Source organism: Loxodonta africana, chromosome 3, assembly GCF_030014295.1.
Source record: "Loxodonta africana isolate mLoxAfr1 chromosome 3, mLoxAfr1.hap2, whole genome shotgun sequence".
Classification (NCBI taxonomy): Eukaryota; Metazoa; Chordata; class Mammalia; order Proboscidea; family Elephantidae; genus Loxodonta; species Loxodonta africana.
The window spans coordinates 36,775,476-36,793,833 of NC_087344.1; the positions used below are offsets into that span (position 1 = coordinate 36,775,476).

At 57.3% G+C, this 18,358-nt stretch overlaps 1 protein-coding gene across 1 annotated transcript in view; it reads left to right on the forward strand.

Moving 5' to 3' along the window:
* Positions 1-490: 490 nt before the first annotated feature.
* The window catches only part of PRDM16 (PR/SET domain 16), a 446,538-nt gene continuing 428,670 nt past the window's right edge, over positions 491-18,358 (forward strand). Inside the window, exon 1 of the mRNA XM_064281129.1 lies at positions 491-672. Coding sequence (XP_064137199.1) covers positions 636-672 — 37 coding nt within the window. The 5' untranslated portion in view covers positions 491-635. The remainder of the gene's footprint in view (positions 673-18,358) is intronic.

The window sequence follows — 18,358 nt, forward strand, 5'->3', positions numbered from 1 at the left end:
GAGGACGGAAGAAGAGCCGGCTGGGGCGACAGTGATGTAGAGTTTTTTAATTCGTAATAAAATTCAAGAAAATGAAATCATCCAGCCCAGCCCGGCGCTGGAACTCTTGGCGCTTTTGCCCCCCAATCCAAGGAAGTTGCGTGCCAACGCCGCCGCCACCCCCGTCTTGGGCTCGGGCTGGGGCGGGAGAGCCGACGCAGGGACTCGACGCAGGATCAAGGTGGGGGCATAGTCACCTCGCCTCCGGGGCCACCTGGGTCCTTTTAAAGTGGCCGGGGTGCGGGCCCGGGCGGGCGCGCGGAGCACCGACTGCTTTCTTAAAGGGCCAGTCCTGCGCGGCGCTGCCGGGGGGCGGGGGCGGGGGGGGAGCGAAGTGCGGGGAAGACCGCGGAGGCTTCCCAGAGCCCCCCAATCCCGCGCCGAGGCGGCGGCGGCGGCGGCGGCGGCGCGGCGACGACGATGATGATGATGATGAATACATTGCAAAGTTTTTTTGGCCCCGGCGAGGGGTGTCAGATTGAGCGCTCTGTGCGCATGTGCGAAGGTGTCCAAACTGACAATGCTGGGGAGATGAAGATAGTGTGTAGCTGCTTCTGGACTCAAGGAGGAGGAGAGAGATTCCGCGCGCCGACACCATGCGATCCAAGGCGAGGGCCAGGAAGCTAGCCAAAAGTAAGTCGCCCGCGCCGCCAGCGCTGCGCCGCCGGGCCGGGGCGCGGGGCTGGGGCTCCTGGCCGGGGGCGCGTAGGGGCGCGGCCGCTGCTCGGCCCCCGGCTCGGTCGCGCGGCCCGGACTATGCCGCCTCCCGCGCTTCGGGCCGGCCGGCTCGGCGGCGGCTGGGGCGCCCGGGCCGCGCGCTCCCCGAAGGCGCCGGCCCCCTCCTTGCGACCCCCTCCCCCCGGCAGGCGCCGGGGCCCGGGAACCCGAGCGCGCGGTGGGGGCCGGAGAGGGGGGCGGGGGGAGGGCGGCGAGGGAGCGCAAAGCGAAAGTTAGCTAAAAGTTGACGATGGAGAGCAACTTTTCCTCCTCGCTCGCTCGCTCGCTGCTCGCTCTCTCTCCGAGTGGCTCGCAGCCCTGGTCAAATCATATTCCGGGCTTTTGAAATAGTGGGCGCTAGAGCACCGCCTTTGGCGGCCTTGGCCGGGGAAGAGGAGGGAGACCCCGAGCCGGGCGGGGCGGAGGAGGGGGCGCGGGCCGGCGCCCCCAGGCTCCGGCGCTGGGCAGGGTGGCCGCGCAAGACGGCCGTGGACGCTGGGGAGCAAAATGGAGACTTTGGCCTGCGGTGCAACTGTGGTCGTTAAGTTCATTCCCAAGTGGTGCCCGCTCGGCCGCGGACGCTCCGCTCTGGCTCCGGCACCTCACGCGGCCCGGCCCCAGCGCCCATGCCGCAGGCAGGAGGGTCCCCGCCGAGCTGCCTCCAACCCACCATCGCCGCCGCCCTCGGCCCGACTGGGCCCCTCCGCACCCACTCGCCTGGCTCCACCGCAAGGCCCGGCGGGGACAGAGGCAGCCCCGGCGAGACGGCCCGGTTCCCGGCCTTACTTTCTCTTTCGCTCCGTCTCGGGCCGAGCCCCGGCTCCGCGCGCCCAGCCCGCCGCCTGCCCCGTCCTCACCACCGGCCGGGTGCGCTCGCCTCGCTGCAGCCGCCGCGGAGCCTCGGGCAGCCCGTGCGCCCTTCGCGTCCCGGCCGCGGGCGCCGTCGGCCACAAGTCCAGTGGGCCGGGGGCGGCGGCGAGCAAGTGGGGGCAGCGGCGCTGCGGCCCGGCGAGCGCGGCTCCCGCAGTCCCTGCTGCCGCCCGGCTGCAACGAAGCGGCAAGCGCCGTGCGGAGCGGGCTCGGTGCTGCCTTCTCCGGCAGCCTTTCCGCCGCCGGCCACCCATCCGCCCGCAAAAGGGGCGTCTGGCCCTCTCCCTTCAGGATGCCTGCTGACGACCAGGCCATTCAGACCTCGCCTCCTCGTCCCTGCCTGTCCTGGCGTCGCGGCACCCGAGGCCGAACCCCCAGCTGGAGCCCGCATGGACGCGGGGCTCGCGGCAGTTTTTCGAAGAAGCTCTGCGCTCCTGCTGGGGATCCCTCTCGGTCTGCCCTGACGGAGGTCCCCGCCGCCCGCTGTAGGCAGTGCGCCGGCCCTCCGGGGAAAAGCAGCTCCCAGCTTCTGCCGGGCCCCCTGGGCTCTGCCTGCGGCCGTTCGTGGCCCCTTGCCGCGGTGCTCCCTTCCGGCTGGGCATTTCTGCCAGATGCCCTGGCCTGGGTCTCCCAGGCCTTCCGTGACCTCCGGCCCCTCTTGGTGCGAACAAGGCAAGGCCCGGCGTTTCTCTGCCGGAGTGGAGGGGCTGTGCGCGGTGCGTGCTTGCCCGCGGGCGCTTGGAGTGTGCGTGTTCGTTTGCGTGTTCGTGTCGGTGTGTGTGCCGGGGGCCTTCTCAATGTCTTGTCCCCGGTTTGCAGGCTGCCCTGCCGGCCCTGCCCGGGTCATGCCCTCTGTGAGGAAGGGCCTGAAGTTGGAGGAGAGAGTGGAACGCGGCCGCGTTCTCGCAGGGCCTTCGCAGCAAGCGAAAGGCAGGCTCCCTTCGGTGACTCTGCCCCCGGAAACTTCCGAGCCTCCCACGCCCAGCAGGATGTCGGTCCGATCCTCTGCTCCCCGTCTGCTCCTCCCCGCCAGGTGGGGAAAGTCGCCCAGGGCCGGCTCTGCTTAGGACCAGCAACCAGTGCCTGTGGACGTCCTGCGGCCTGGCCTGAGGCTGGAGCAGCAGACCAAACGGTAGTGGGCAGCGCGCAGGTTTGCCTTTCGGGAGTTCTTAGTGAGAAAAAGCCACTGTGGAGGAGCCAGCGCGTCTATCAGGCCCAGACCCATTGAGCTCCGAGAACCCTTCCCACCAGCGGCTGCAACCAGGCCAACTGTTCCCCCAGCCTTCCCCAAGAAGGTGGTTGAGGCAGGCACAGGACCGTGGCTTCCTGCCCCAGGCACACACAGGATCCCTGAAGAATTTCATTTCATTGGACAGTATTTTAAGCAGATGTGAGCGACGCTGGGGAGCTGATTCCATTACCTGAATCAGAGGCAAGGCCCGCAGCAGCTGCAGCATGCTAAGGAGCCTCCCCACTCCCCACAGCCATCCAGGCCAGGGTCAAGGGGCTGGGGAGGGAGCCCCACCATGCTGTACACTCCACGTGAGTTGGGCTCCTCGATGTCCCTGCCTGTGAAGCCTGAGCTGTCTGCAGTGATGTGCAAGCAAGATAACCTTTGGGGCACAGAAGGGCAGCCAGGGTGATGGGTGTGACCCCCCAGACCCAGGGCTTGGGGGGCCACCCATGAGGCTGGATAGGGGGCTATAATTTCGTTTGTATTCCCCAGGGACCCTGACTCCAGGTTCCAGTTCAGGTGGTTACTCCTGCCTGGTGGCCAAGTCCGTGGCACTTCTGGGGCCTGTGCTGGGACTCTGGGCTGGGCTTTTCAAGGGCAGAGGCAGCTGGGCTCCCAGGAGGCTGTGGTTTAGCTGGAGGGAAACTGTGTCCTCTAACCTGCACCTGGGAGTTAGGGACAGAGGGAGGACAGCTTAGGGCCATGGTCCCTCTTACTCTGAGGCAGTGCTGGCCCATGGGGCAGTGGGGCCATTTGGTCCCCACATTTAAAAACTAAATACCTAACAAAAGCCTGTGTTTTTGCCCCTGTTGTGAGCCAGGCGGGCAGATTTGGGGTCCAGTCAGGAAGGAGAGTAAGCATGGTCGCTTTCACTGGAGCCACACCACAGCTGGTGAGGACGTGCCCTGTGAGGTCTGTCTCCAGCCAAGGATCCCATTGAAGTGACATCCTGTGGAGGCGACAGATCCCGTTGCCCCAGTCCCGCATATCCTAGGCCTGGGACACCCACCTTTCCACTATCTTCTAGCCCCTGGGGTGCTGCTACCCCCACTAAGGAGGCACTTTGTGCATGTATCTTGGGTGTGTTCAGGATCATATGTGTGTGCATGGTGGCTGGGGGGGCAGGGAGTGAGCTGTACTGGAGGCCTAGTTCGTTGCAAAACCAACCAGACTCTGGCTCTGCTGGGCCCTGCTCTTCGCCCACCGGCCTGGCTGTCTCCTTCCACGGATCCCCTCCCAGGAGCCGGTTGGCTGTTTTCTCTCTGGCGGCTGGGTAGGGCAGCGGCGCCAGGAAAGGTCTGGCAGGAGGCAGGAGTCTCGCCCCGCTTCGGGCGAAAACACAGAGCCCCAGCAGAGGGGCGGGCACAGGGTTGGCGGCCAAGTCGCGGTGCCCCGCGCCGCTCTCCTTCGGTCCGTGGATCCTGCCTCCTCTTTGGGCCCAGCGGGTGTGCGGGGGCCTGCGGGGGCCTGCGGGGGCCTGCGGGGGCATATACGAGGATTCAGGCGGCGCCCAGGCCGGTTCCAGGAACGACGTTCAGGCGGGCTCCCCAGGGACAGGCCTGGCTGAACCCTCGGGTCCCCGACCGGTCCCTGCCGCCAGCTAGTCTGGTTGGCCACAGCGCGGAGCAGGTGCGGGTGGAGGCCGCCGCGGCTGGACCAACCGGGCCTCCCTTTGCCTGACGGTGCGCGGGCTAGGGGGTCTGTCCCCCGTTTCTGTTGGAGCCAGTGCGGGCCCAGGCGTCCAGGGCTCCCCCCACCGGACCTCTGGGGGAGGCACGGCAAAGGAGGTGGTAGTAGTGGCGGCGACAGCCGCGGCTTCTGGCTGAGCTGCGTGGGGGCGATTAGCCCCCTGTTTTTATTCAATTAGGAGGCAATTAGGGATCCTTGGGGGGCTAGGGCTGGTAATTAAGGTGATGTATAATTAGAGTTTCAACAAAAATTATCCAGGATTAAAAATCTTTTGAATAATTTCGTTTAAAAATTTCAAATAGTGTTAAATACAATTTATCGGGATTTGAATCAAGCCTGTGTAACGAGTCTCGGGCGCTGCGCCGAACATAGCAGGCACAGGGGAACCAGGGACAGCCGGGCGCCTTCTCGATGCGTGGAGAAAGTTCGCGAGGCTCCCGGAGGCGGCCTGGGCCTCTCCGCCGGGCAGCGGGCGGCCGCGGCGTGCTAAGAGGCACAGACTCGGCGCCCGAGGGTTCGAGATGGCGCGCCCGGGGCGGGGCGGGGCCGCGGGCCTGGGGACCGCGGCCTGGGCCAGTGGTCGCGGCGGCTCTGGGCGCTCCGAAACGCCGCGGACTACAGCGCCGCGCGAGCGGCGGCGGAGTCCACAGGGCGCAGCCGGTTGTTGCGGCGGCTGTGCCCAGGCGCCCTTGACCCCAGGCCAGCCCCCAGCCGCGTCCTCCTCCTCCACAGTCGGCCGGGCCCCGAGGGTCCCCGCCTCCTGGCTTTCTCAGTGGAGAAGCTCAAGCTCACGCTCTGCGCTCCAAATCCCCAGAAACTGGACCCGGCGCAGTCCCCGCGGGCGCCCCTGCTGCCCGCCCATGCCCCGTTCGCAAACTCTTCTCTGACCTGGGCCTGAGAGATGCGGGAGCACGCCTGGGCCAGCCTGGGCCTGGGGCTAATTTGAAGCGGTGGGGGAAGAGGCACGGTGAAGGGAAACCCAGGTGGAGGGTGGGGGTCGGGCTTTCCAGGGGCCGACTCTTGGAACCCAGCTTCGTTGAGGTAGTCCTGGGAACCCAAGTATTCGACCCCCTCCCCCAGCCTGTGAGGAGGCCCAGCGCTGCCTTGTCCCATATGCCCTACAGTCTCCCGGGAGGCCATCAGATTTTTCTACAGGCGCTCTGGGTCCACCTGGCCATGCTAGGAGTTCTTAGCAGACAAGACCTCACCTCCCCCTTCACTGACACTGGGAAAGATGGTGTGTGCCCAGGGTGGTGTGTGGAGAGTAGCCGACATTATTTTAGAGATAAGAAACCCCAGGCACAGAGAGGCCAAGTAACTTATACGGGCAACACAGCAAGTTAATGGTGAAAACAATGTCAGTTAAATCAAGACCTTCAAGGGTTGTTACCCCACACAATCTACCCCCCACCCACACCTCCAAGCACTGCAGGCTGCAATTAATTCCTTAGGATTAAAAAATATATATATGTCTGAGTTTAAGCATTTTTCTCAACTTATAACAGGTCTGTTTTTGAAAAGCAACTAAGATATCAGTGTGCTTACAGCTTGGGAAGGCAATTGGCTAACTTTGCCTGAGCATCCTCCAGATAAAGAGGGTTTGTGATCTGCTTGGCTCCCCCTGACCCAGGCCCCAGCTAGAGTCATGGACCGTCAATCCCCCATCCCTGCCCATGGGTGTCCTATCCCAAGGGCACAGGGCAAAAGAGCAGAGGGAAAGCATCGACTTGGGGGATCGGCCTCATCTGTAACCCCACTGTTGCCCCTTCACCTGTGGGAAATGCAGTAGGTGCAGCCTGGCCTGAGAGGTATTGGACCTGGCTGAGAGGTATAGGACCCCAAATCTGGAGGGAAATGACCAAAACCCTCCAAAGGCAGACAGGTAGAGGGGAAGCTGCTCTTGCCGCTAGGGTGGAAGGAGCTGGCACCGTGGTCGAGATCCAGTGGAATCTGCAGGTCTGGGTACTTCATTAGTCTCGGCCAAAGCCACCGTGGCTACTCTGGAGTGGTGAGTGTTGCTAGAGCTGGAGGCCCCAGGGTGACCAAGGGGTGGCCTCTTCCTGCTCTGACTGTTCGCAGCCTCTCCGAGGTTTCGGCCATCACGTCCTCCGCGGTCTGGAGGTGCCTGGGCTGGCCTGTCTGGCTGGCCTCTCCTGAGACTCTGAGGAGCAATGCCTGGCGCTCCCAGATAGGAGGCCGGCCGCTCCGAAATACATATTTGTTTAATAGTTAACATTCTGGGCAAAAAAGGAGGGCAGTGGGAATTGGGTGGGGGCTTTGCTTATTTTATATCCACTATAACTATTTCTGTCCATGAAAATTGGCTAAATTATATCAATGGAATGTTTCTTTTTCAATTCTGTATGCAATTAGTCCATCTTGCCGGCTGCAATTTATTTTAATAAAAAAATAAACCAGTGGTGTGTTCAGTTCCTCGTCCCCTGGGGACAAATGCGATTGGTGTGTTTAATTTCATTAACTACAATGCGGCCTACTGGAAAAATGTATAAAATCCGCTTTATACAGCTTAAACACTGGCATTTGAAACAAATCATTATTGCATTAGCTGTCACAGTAGTAATTCTAGAATCTCAGGAAAAAAATATATTATGGCTGTTTTTATAACCCTTTGCAAATGCACTGTTAAAATAATTTATAATCATTTTAAAACATGGCTCAGTCCTGGCGAATATTTTATCTCCTGTAAATAAGGTTCTGCATTCTCCCAGGTTCATTTTACATCCAGACCCTTGTGCTCTTTCCACCTTCGAACACGCGAGTTCTATGTAGTGGAGACGGTGGGGTCTGTCTTTAAGCCAGCCTGGCAGGTGTGGGCTCGCATTTTCATCCTGGTCTGAGCCATGCTCTCAGCATGGAGTATTCGGTGCAACGACAGACTGCATCAGAAACACGCCTGGGTCAAAGGGGACCCCACTGCATCCTGAGAGGTTCCTGCTGCCAAGCCTGCAGCCTGCACTCAGCTTCCCTCCCTCCCTCCCTCTGCCTTCCCTTGTCAGGTGGGTGGAAGAACCACTAAACAGCAACAGGGCTATGCAGGTGTGGGAGCAAAACCGTCCCACGGGCGGAGTGCCCACCCTGCAACTAGGGTAAAGACTGAGCAGCCCTCGGTTCCCATCACTGTCCACTGCTGAGACCCAGCTCGGGAGGGCAAGAGGACTAGACATGGACACAGCTTTCTAACCTCAGTGTGAGGATTCCTCAGAAATAAACTCAGTCAGAAAATTTTTTAAAAGCCGTGCACTGCTTCTGGTGCAGAGTCTGTTTCCAATAGCTGCCCACTTTCTCAGTCTGCAGCTGGGTCAGAGGTGTGTGTTGGGATCCCCCTTCTCTGCACATGTCCTTGCTGGCTCTGAACCTGTTCTGAACTGGAGTGAGGATGCGTTTGAGTTGACCTGCACTTAAATATCACTAGATGGTTCCAAGAGGAGGGGGCGATGGGCAAAAGGAAAAGCTTGTCTGATGGTGTTTTTCCTGGGTTTGAGGTGTGCTCTGAGGAGTCCTGGCCTGTGACAGCCAAAGCCCTGCTGAGGGCCTGCTGGCTCTACCCTGGCCACCATGGAGGGGCGCAGGGACATGTCTGAATATAATGGGTAGAGACATACCAGCTCAGCCCTCTGTTTCCGCTCCCAACCCCAGGCAGTGTCGGGGCACTAACAGGAAGAAACGATCTCCCTCTGCCTAATCTGAGGCTGGAGACAGGGCCACTATGCTGAGGGTGGTAGGAGGAGAGGCTTTCCCAGGTCTCCCAAGGAGTTTCTTTGGTAATTCCCAGAAATGTATCGGGGCATTTCTGGCCACATTAAAGAGTGTCCCTTCTCTCCTTCTCCAACTTACCTGGTTGGAATTAGGTGCTTTTGATTTTCTTCTTTGAACGCAGGGTTTATATTCTATAATGAGTTTAAATGTCTGGTGGTGGGGGGGGTTGGGGTGCACAGCGAACACCCACCGAGACACTGTCTTGGGGTCCAAAGCCTCCTGCTGCTTCTTTCAAGGGTGTTGGGCTCGGTGAAATGGGGCCAGAGTGCTGGTGAGTGTGGGTTGTGCCTGGGCTAGGTCCTCCGGATGCCAGGCTCTGTGGACCGGTCTCTGTTGGAGTGACCTCTGCGCCCAGGGTGGGGTCACTGGGCCTGTGGTTTACTTTCGATGCCGTGTGCTGTCAAGTTGAGAAATGAGTGGCCTTGTCTAGTTTCCTACTTTAGAAAAAATAACAAAGCCGAATGCCGGGCGCAAACATCGGGTCTCGGTCGGCAGTCTGCAGGGTCTCATGTTGAGGGAGGGCTTGGAACAGTCAGACCCCACTGAGGGTCAGGCTTGGAGGGTGAGGTTGGGCACCATGCCGGACACAGTGCCTCTTGTTACCACCTGGCCTTCCACCTTTGTGGAGCTGTAATCAATTTCAGGTGATGGTCTCGGAAAATGAAACTGAGTTTTCATGAGGTGAAAATGTGACGGCGATGCCTGGGTGTGCATTCACATGTCATGGTCACACACTCTTTCCACTCCCCAGCCTTGAGCCCTGTCTCGGCAGGGAAGATTGCGTGGAAGGTTCTAGAAGAGTCTGGCATGACATTTGGTGGGGTGATTTTGCCCGGTAGGTGGGGGTCCTGGAGCCAGGCTGGGGTGGGTCAGAGTGTCCCCTTCCAATCAGCCAGGCCATGAGGGCCACATTTTACGTCTTTGGCCTGTTTGGAAAACTGCTTCATTGGTCCTCAGTCTCCCAACCTTCCTGGGGGCTTCCCAGGGGGCCATGGAGAGGGACCTCATGTCCAAGCCTGCAGGTGCACACAGGTCAGGCCCAGGTATAAACCACCAGCATTGCGGTCTTGCTGTAGGTCAGGCTCCTGCTGTGTCGTAAAGCTGAATGATACGCCAGTCTGCCCTCAGCTCTGGAGACGCATGGATTTTCATTCCGTCCACATAGCCCAGTCGTGAAATAAAGCACACACACGGTCATTAGCTCGGCGCTTTATTCTCAAACCAGAATGCTCAGACGTCCAGATCTGCTCAGGCCTCTGTGATGGGTACCCAACAGCTCCCTGAGTTCGCAGACCACTGCCTCCCTTCTGCCACCTCCCCTGGCCACGGCCACACTGGACATGTCCCTCTTCAGGGCTTAAATAGCTGTTGGCATCTGCCAGCTCTGCTGCTATCAGAGGCCTCTGGATTCCTGCAAGGGCCAGGATCTCCGCTGAGCTCTGACCACCTCCATGCCCATCTTGGCCCTTGGAGCTTGTTTTCTGTGCTGCCCACTGACACATGCTGATCCAGGGGCATGGGTGTGGGCGGCCCATTTATAGAGACGAGGTCGTACGTGTGGGTAGCGCAGGCTGTCCGTGGTTGTTCTGTCTGTCTCTCATGTGGAATGTGAGCCTGGGTTGAGTAGCTGCCCACCCGCCTCTCTGTAGCCTCACCTGTGAGCAGGTCCTTGCCAGGACCCAAGACCTGGGCATTTGTGTGCATGTGGTTCAGATCCAGACCAGAAAGCCGGGCCCAGATCCAGATGAGAGCCTGCCTCCAGCCCGGCACATGTGCGGGCCACCAGCTCTCTCCTGTAGCCCTTGGCTTATGGTGGTGGAGGGGACACGGACCCCCGGCTAGCTGCTTTATTTCAACTTAAAAAGACCAAAGGCAGAGGGAAAGAGGGAGGGGTGCCAGAGAGGAGTCTCACATGCTTGTCTTTGCTTCTGTGAGCTGGCCCCCTTCTCTCTTTCTGTCTCTCTGTTCCTCGGTCTCTTTCTGTCTCTCTCCGTGTGTCCGTCTCTCTGTCTCTCCCTCTCTGCCTCACTCTCTCTCTTTTTCTCTCTGTCTGTATCTCTGTGTTCCTCTCTCTCTCTCTAGTTCAGTCATTCAAATGAAATCTGTGTGGCCTCGCTCTGATCCGGTGGCAGACACAGCACTCCCAATATTGCAACGGGGAACAGAATGACCGTGTTGGACGCTTGATGAATGGGCCCTGAATCTAATCGGAACTCTTTCCTGTGACACATTTAATCCTGTCTCTATATTCAGAAGCTGGCAGTCGATATTACACCGAAATATGGATTTACATAATAGACTCCGTCCACTGCTCCTGGCAGGGTCTCCCAGGGAGAGGGGCATACATTTCAGAAGGCGTCCGCGTTTGTATCTGCCCAACGGACTGTAACAGCCTCTTCTGAGAGGCCCGGTACCTCAGTCCATAAAGCACTTAAACAAAGACTGAAAATTATGTTCACCCGAGGAACCTAAACGGTGGCCACAGGAAAGCCATGGCGGGCCCCCAGCCAGTGGGAAGTCGGTGTAACTCTCGGAGAACACGGGCATTAATCCTCCTTTTCTGCCCCGTCGCCTCCTTCCCTGGAAAAGCCAGGCAGGGGCCTCAGTCATTCCTGGTACTTGCTTGCCCTCGGACAAGGCTCCCGCATGAAGGTCCGGGGTTGAAACCATCTCCCTGGAGTTAATGTTATTGCCACGTGGGGCATTTTCTGCTTCTGTCCCTGGGAAAGTGATATGATTAGGTCTTTATCTTATTGAAAATGAATAATCTCTGTGCTGATGTTTCTGGTCCCCAGATTCAGGAGGGGCTGTCGGCCGCCCTGCACTTTCTCCGCTCCCTTGGGGTGAATAGCAGGGGCGCCCTGGGCGATATTTTTAGGGTGTCAATGTGGAGGACAGCCCAGGGTGCCGGAAGACTCCTGGGGTCCCTTTTGGAAGGCAGCAGCCTATTATTTGCAGAACACCTCTTGACTTATTTAAAACACTGCTGCTTTCAGCTGTAGCAGCCAGCACAGAGCGTGTCCACCTGAGTTGGGCCACCTCCCTCTCTGCTGCCACCAGCTTGTCCCTGAGGAGCTGCCTCCCTGGGAAATCTGTGGACTTCCTTGCAAATAACTCCCAGGCTCTTATTTCTGAAAAAACAAATGCATTGTTAAACTACTTGAGAACTGGCGAGTGTTTTGTCGGCCAGAGCTAGTGCTGCCTGAAGGAGAAAGGGCCCCTCACATAGCCTCTTGGTCTGATCAACATGCTGAGACCGTCCCCACAGAGTGAGCGCACATGTGTGCGTGTGTGTGTGCGCATGCACATGTATACGTACACCTGTGTGCAGCACAGACCTGATGTTTGAACAAGTCTTACTTCCACGCCCCTGTTGAGATTGTCCCTATGGAGTGTGTACATGCTTGTGCGTGTGTGCGTTTGCACACATGTGCATACACCTGTGTGCAAGCAGGAGCGTTGGTGGTGCGGTGGTTAACCATTCAGCTGCTAACCAAAAGGTCGGCAGTTCACATTCACCGGCCACTCCTTGGAAACCCTGTGGGGCAGCTCTATTCTCTCCTATAGGATTGCTACGAGTTGGAATTGACTAGATGGCAATGGGGTTTTTTTTTTTTTTTCTGGTATGCAAGCAGAGACCTAGTGTTTGGACAAGGCTTATCTCCATGCCCTGTTTGAGATCATCCCCATGGAGCCTGTACACGTGCGTGCATGTGTGTGTGCGCACACACGTGTGTACCTGTGTGCAAGCTGAGACCTGGCATTAGAGCAAGGCTACCTCCAAGCCCCTCTTTTCAGTTTTATCAGGAACATTGCACAGTGTCAGTGGTACTTGTGAGATAGCCACCACCTTTGCCGCACCTCTGTGTACCCCCAACCCCCCCTGGTGTGTGAAGCAGTGGCCGTCAGTAGCCAATGCCTGGCCCGACCCCCAGGCAGTCTGCAGCTGGTTGTTCCGGGAGAAGATGTGGAGAAGTTCAAAGGTGCTAGACAGCAATCGGTGAGCACTTTCCTGCGTGTCTCTAACCCCAAAGAAGAAACAAAGAGGAAAGGGGTTGTTTAGATAATCCCGGGGCCCTGGTGCTTGCATTTAGAAAAATTAGGCCCTCTTGAAAAATTACAGAATTATCCCTACAGTGTCGGGTTCCAAGATAATGATGTGTCTGTGTGTGAAAATATTAAATTGCAATAACACGCCAAGCAAGTACCTCTCTGAATAGGGTATTCAGTTCCCAGCCTGGGCCGCGCATGCAGCTAGTGACTGACAGAGTACAAATGGTGTCGTAAAACATCGGGGACTTACAGCCAAACTCCATCTTTTTGATCCGTTTCTCTCTCCTGGCCCATCCAGGCATCCTTTTCTTTAATGACATAGCCTGGCAATGTGGCTAATTATTTATTTACCACGTTAGCAGGAGGAAAAGCTTCCAGAAACAGATCAGTTTTTCCCTGGACGTGATTGGACATGACTTTAGAAATCAGGCCTATAAGGTCTGCAAGAGGGCAGTGGTGGTTCAGTGATAGAATTCCTGCCCTCCATGCAGGAGATCCGGGTTCAATTCCCAGCCACCACCCATCTGTCAGCGGAGGCTTGTGTGTCGCTGTGATGCTGAACAGGTTTCACCGAAGCTTCCAGACTAAGATGGACTAGGAAGAAAGGCCTGGAGATCTACTTCTGAAAATCAGCCAATGTAAACCCTCTCGATCACAATGGTCTGATCTACAACAGATCATGGGGATGGCACGGGACCAGGCAGGGTTTTGCTTCCTTGTGCATGGGGTCACTATGAATTGGGGCCCAACTTGATGGCAGCTGACAATGACAAGATATGCTGGGCAGTGTCTTCAAACCTTCCAAAGTTCCCTTCCTCAGCTCTGCCGACAATCTATGTTAGGCCTGTTTCCCCCACGTCCTACCCCTTGCATCCAAGGCCAGGCAAACTTCAGCAAGGCCAAGTCTCTCTTTGGACCGAAGGCCATATCCTAGACTTCTGCTCAGGGAAACGTGTTCGACAGCTTCTTCCGGGCGGAAAGGAAATTTGAGCAGCCACAAGTAGATGGGAAGGGAGGTTGATTTTTCTTATTCCCACAAATCCCACAGAGGATCCGCACCTCCCACAATCAGCTCATGAGAGATGGGACATCCCGGGCTCCCCAATCCTTGGAACTTGTATCTGAGCTCAGGAGTGTGTGCTAGGAGCGAGTGTGGTGGGCAGGGGAACAGAGAGAGTTTTGGTGGCTGCACGTTTGGCTGAGCGTCCTTGTGCACAAAAGATCTAAACAAAAAAGTGGAAAGTGAGAGAGAGCTCCGAAATTCTAGGGGCCGATAGCATGGGCCACCAGGGGCTCTCGCGTTTCACGGCTGGGAATCTGGATTGAAAAGCGCAGGGGCCCTTGAGTCTTCACTTTCCCTCCATCGAGGTGTTAATCTTACCTTCCAAAGGTTAGATAAAGCTGCTAAAAGCTGCTGTTTGCGATTGAATCTCATCTGCTAATTATGGTGGCGGGCTTGGGTTCGAGGCCCCTCTCGGCCACCCCACCCAAGTCCTCTCTGCTGGCAGCCTTGATAAAGGATTATTCTTTGCTCGTACCAAGTTCTCCCTTTACCAGGGGTTTTAAGTTGCCTCTTGATCCCGACAGACGACCCTCGTTCAAAGGAAAGCGAGAGGAGGTTGGAGGCCTGGGAGTAGACGTCCAAGACCGGCACCTGGGTTCTGTCTGCTCCTAGAGAGACCCCCTTCTCAGCCTACTGGGCACCGTATGAGGTGGGAGGAAAAGGGCCAAGGGGCACACACAAGCCTGCCATCCTGTGATCTCTGCTGGAGAACCTTGTGTCCTTATGTACCAGGATATAGGACAGTCGGATCCAAGCTCCTTGGCCCTCCTGGTGGAGGTATGCAGGGCAGGGGCCCTCCGCCAGAAGGAGAAGTGACTGGGGACAATTTAAGGGGGCTCCGAGTGGGCTTGGTGGGACATCTGGATGTCCTGAGTCAGGCTGAGGCCCCTTGGAAACTCTGACTGGGTGGCTGGTTCATATCGTGGGGTGTCTGTAGCTAGAGATGGGTATAGGCTGGCCACAGGAGCAGAGGACACAGGTGGAGGCACTCGGGGGGGCCCGGGGGCCAGGCAGGCCTCTGAAGTGCCAGCATCACATGGCCTCATGCCTCACAGGTCCTGGCACAGAGCTCATGAAAGCCAAACCAGACCAAACCCTCTCTGCATGCCTGAGGTTGTTAGGGCCTTGGGGCCAGCAGGCAGGCTTAGAGGGGAGGAAGACAAGCCAGGGACCCCAGATCATGGCAGTGAGCACCGCAGTGAGTGTTACCCTAGGAGCTGCTGTGCATCTCATACTTGCCGTGTTCCTGGCATCTTGTCAAGGGCCACCCCGGCCTCAGCCTCAGAGCATGCTGTTCTCAGCCCAGATTCAAGAAAGGATTTGTCACTCCATCCCCTGAGCTGACTAGAACCGAGACCGGAGCACTCAGTGGGCCCCCCTGCAGGCCACCAGCTGGTGCCTGGGGGAGGCTGGCCCCTGGATTGCAAGCAACCGATGGGTAAAGGAGTGGGGGCTCCTGCAGGCTCTGGGCTCAGCACCCATGTCTCCTGGGGCCAGGAGTAGCCTTGGAGGGTGCTCAGCCCAAGGGGAGGTTTTCTGCTGCCCGTGATCTTTGGAATAGACAGTAGTCCCTGTTGATTGAGAGAGAACACCTCCAGGCCAGCATGACTGGGGCTGGTGAGACAGCGGCCTAGACCAGAGTTGGACTCTCCTTTGGACAGCAGGGCTTGTTGGCACATGGGGACAGGGAGTGAGTGTCCTGACTGGTCGGGGCTCTGTGATTGTGCTCCAGAGGAGGCTTGGGCTGAGGGTGGGTTCAGCCTTAAAGAGGTAGTAAGGGGGTGGCTCTCTAGGTGCTGGGCCCATGGACGCACCTCTCCACCCTGACCAGGGCCTGAGTCTGAGAGATCCTCTCTGGCCACGATCATGGCACCCTGATCCCAACAGGGTGGCTCCTGGGTCCCCCAAGAAATGTCCACTTCTCTGCTGGGCTAGGAGAGAGCAGGGGCCAGGCTAGGGCTGAGAGCCTTCCCTCCCTGGGGTCTTGCACCAGACACAGGGAGGCAGAATTGGCTTGAGTTTTGTCTCCGTCCCCTCCAAGCCACCAGAACTTGAGTGAATGACTTTACCTCCATCTGTACAGGGGGCCTCACCTGGGGCAATGGGACCTTGTGTGATGGAGCTGGCACTCAGCAGTGCTGGGCAGGGTGAGACCCCCTCAGGCAGCCGAGGGGACCCTCATGTGCCCCTGTGGTTCTCTGCTTTCTCTCCTTCATGCCAGGGTTGGGTCTTCCTCTCAGCCTCCTCAGATGGGACATCAAAGAGAAAGTCAGATGTTTGGAGCTGGCGGGTGAAGGCTGTGTCCAGCAAGGGGCTTGATGGGATAGTCACCAGAACATTCTGCTGAGTGAGCTGTTCAGCATGAAGCCCAGCTACTCTTATGGTATCATTGTCCTGCACTCGAGGCTGTCGTTGTTAGCAGCTAGTTTGGGTTTCACCGCTATACCAGGACCTGCTTGCACCTGGCCGGAGGCAGATTTTCCTGTGTGAATGCAAACCCAACAGTCCCTGGAGGCCTCTGGATGGGGCCTACAGATGAAAGAGCTTGTCCAAAACAAGATTGTGACGAGATAAGTGCAAGCAAGGCAGAAACGAAGGGGGGCAGGCTTCTTTGCAAGCCACATGCTGATGTCAACGGGCCGCCATCTTGGCTTGGGATGCTCTTGGCATGTGTGGACAACCAGGCAGAGTGTCTGAGGTGCAGACTCAGGCAGCTGCGATGTTCTTATGGCCCGGACAGGTTTCTTTATTGGATTCTGGGTTTTGCCTCAGCTTGGGCTTTCTCACCAAGTTTCTGTGATGAGACGAGCCACGGGGGATTTTGTCAGCTTTTGCTGGGGGGCCACTCAGCTCTTAGGGACACCTGACAAGTGTCTGCACACAGTACCATCCCTGGGATAGAGGGTAAACCTCTCCTCTGCTGAAGGGAGGGAGAGGCGAGAGTTCTGAGCCCTGCCCTGTCTTCCGGGGTCTCTGGCTTAATTTTGTTCTGAGTGCTTTTAGGGCACTCTCTCTGAGTGGCAGGTCCCAAAGCTGATGGGGGGCTGCTTCTCCTCACTCTGTAGCTCTCTAGCTGGCAAGCTGGCTTCTGAGACTGTGTCTGACGTCATCGAGGGACAAGCTTTGGACTTGCTTATGGGAACTATAGGCTAGTGGGGTGGAAGTACAACCACAATTCTGGTACACACATGCACACATATGTGCACACACATACACAGAGCACTCATACCCTCACATGTACATAATGTGCACACGTGCACAGAGCATACCCGTGAGCAAGCACACATGTACATGATGCACACATGCACGCACATGTATGCAGTGCTCTCATGCACACACGTGTCACAATGCACTCATGTGAGCACACACTCACGTGTACAGTGTGGCCATGCACATGTACACACACACGGTGCACACAAGCACTCATGCACAAGTGAGCACACAATGCACAGTGCCCCCTGCATGCACACATACATGTAACACGTGTACTTGCACATACCACACATGCACACATGCACAAGTACTTGGCTTACACAGCCATGACAATGTGAATCAGACTCTGGTGTCAGTCTTAGCCTTTTCGAGTGACTTTGTGTGTGGGCATCAGGCTCCTGGTTCAGGGAGCTGCCGCTTGTCCCACTTGCCCCACCAAGTAGGCTTGTGGACGGAGCCCGAGGAGATGAGTACGGCTGACTCCAAATGCTAGTCCTCGGGCTCCTTGCGGGAGCAAGGACCTTGACATCTGCTGGGCTAGGCGAGGGCCTTCCCTCTGTCCCTCATTGGGGACTGCAGTACTGGCAGACCCTGGGCCCCGGGGTACATGGGGACACCCTTCTCGGGTGGGGCAAGCAATGCCTCCAAAAGCACGGCAAGACAGGCTGGAGTCCCCCCATCCAATGTCAGACAGACACAGGAGCAGAAACGGGGGCTGCCTCTGGCTGTTTCAAAGGGACATTCAATCTGAAACCTGGGGCCAGTAAGGAGATTCAGGCGGGCACAGCGTGGACTGAGTCAGAAGCACTCAGCGGCGGGAGAAAGCACTTTCCAAGTGTCTGGGCCTCTGGCATGAGGCCCTTGGTGGGATTATCTGCCCCCATGGGAGGTGTGGAATGCCGGGGGTGAGGGGCCGCAGCAATATAGAGCTCACGCAGGCTGCTGATAAAACAGGCGGCTTTCTGCACTGCCCTGCCGCCGAAATTCGAGGTGCAGTCCCTGAGTGGAGGCCACTGGCCCAGACATTTGAGCCAGGGAGGCGGGGGCCAGGTTGCACTTGCCCTTGAGAACTTGAGTAGAGTCCACATCTGCTGGGCCCATACCTGGGGCCCCTGCCCACTTAAAAAAAAAAAAAAAAGTGGAAAGAAAAGATGTCCGGAGAGACCAGATTACCGTCTTGCTTCCCAGACCCGGCCATGGTGGGCGGGTGTCCGCGGGACTCATTGGTGCTGGGCTAGTGAGCGATAGATGTCATGGCTGCAAAAGTGCTTCTTTGGGCTGGCAACTTAAAACTTAAAAAAAAAATTATTGTGGATTTTATATTTTAAAGCAGTTTTAGGTTTACAGAAGAATTGTGCAGAAAGTGTGATGAGCTTCCACAGACCCCTTCCTCCTTGCACACAGTTTCTTCTGTTATTAACATCTTATATTGATGTGGTATGTTTGTTACAACCGACAAAGCAATACTGATACATTGTTGTTAACTAAGGCCATGGTTTACATGAGGGCTGACTCTGTGTTGTACAGTCCTGTGGGCTTTGACAAAGCTTAATATCATCTGTCCCCCATTGCAGTATTCTGCACAATAATTTCACTGCCTTAAAAAGGCCCTGGCATCTATTTATTCATTCCTCTCCTCCCCGAGAACTCCTGGCAGCCGCTGACTTTTTTCACTGTCTTGATCATCTTGCCTAAGGAGCCTT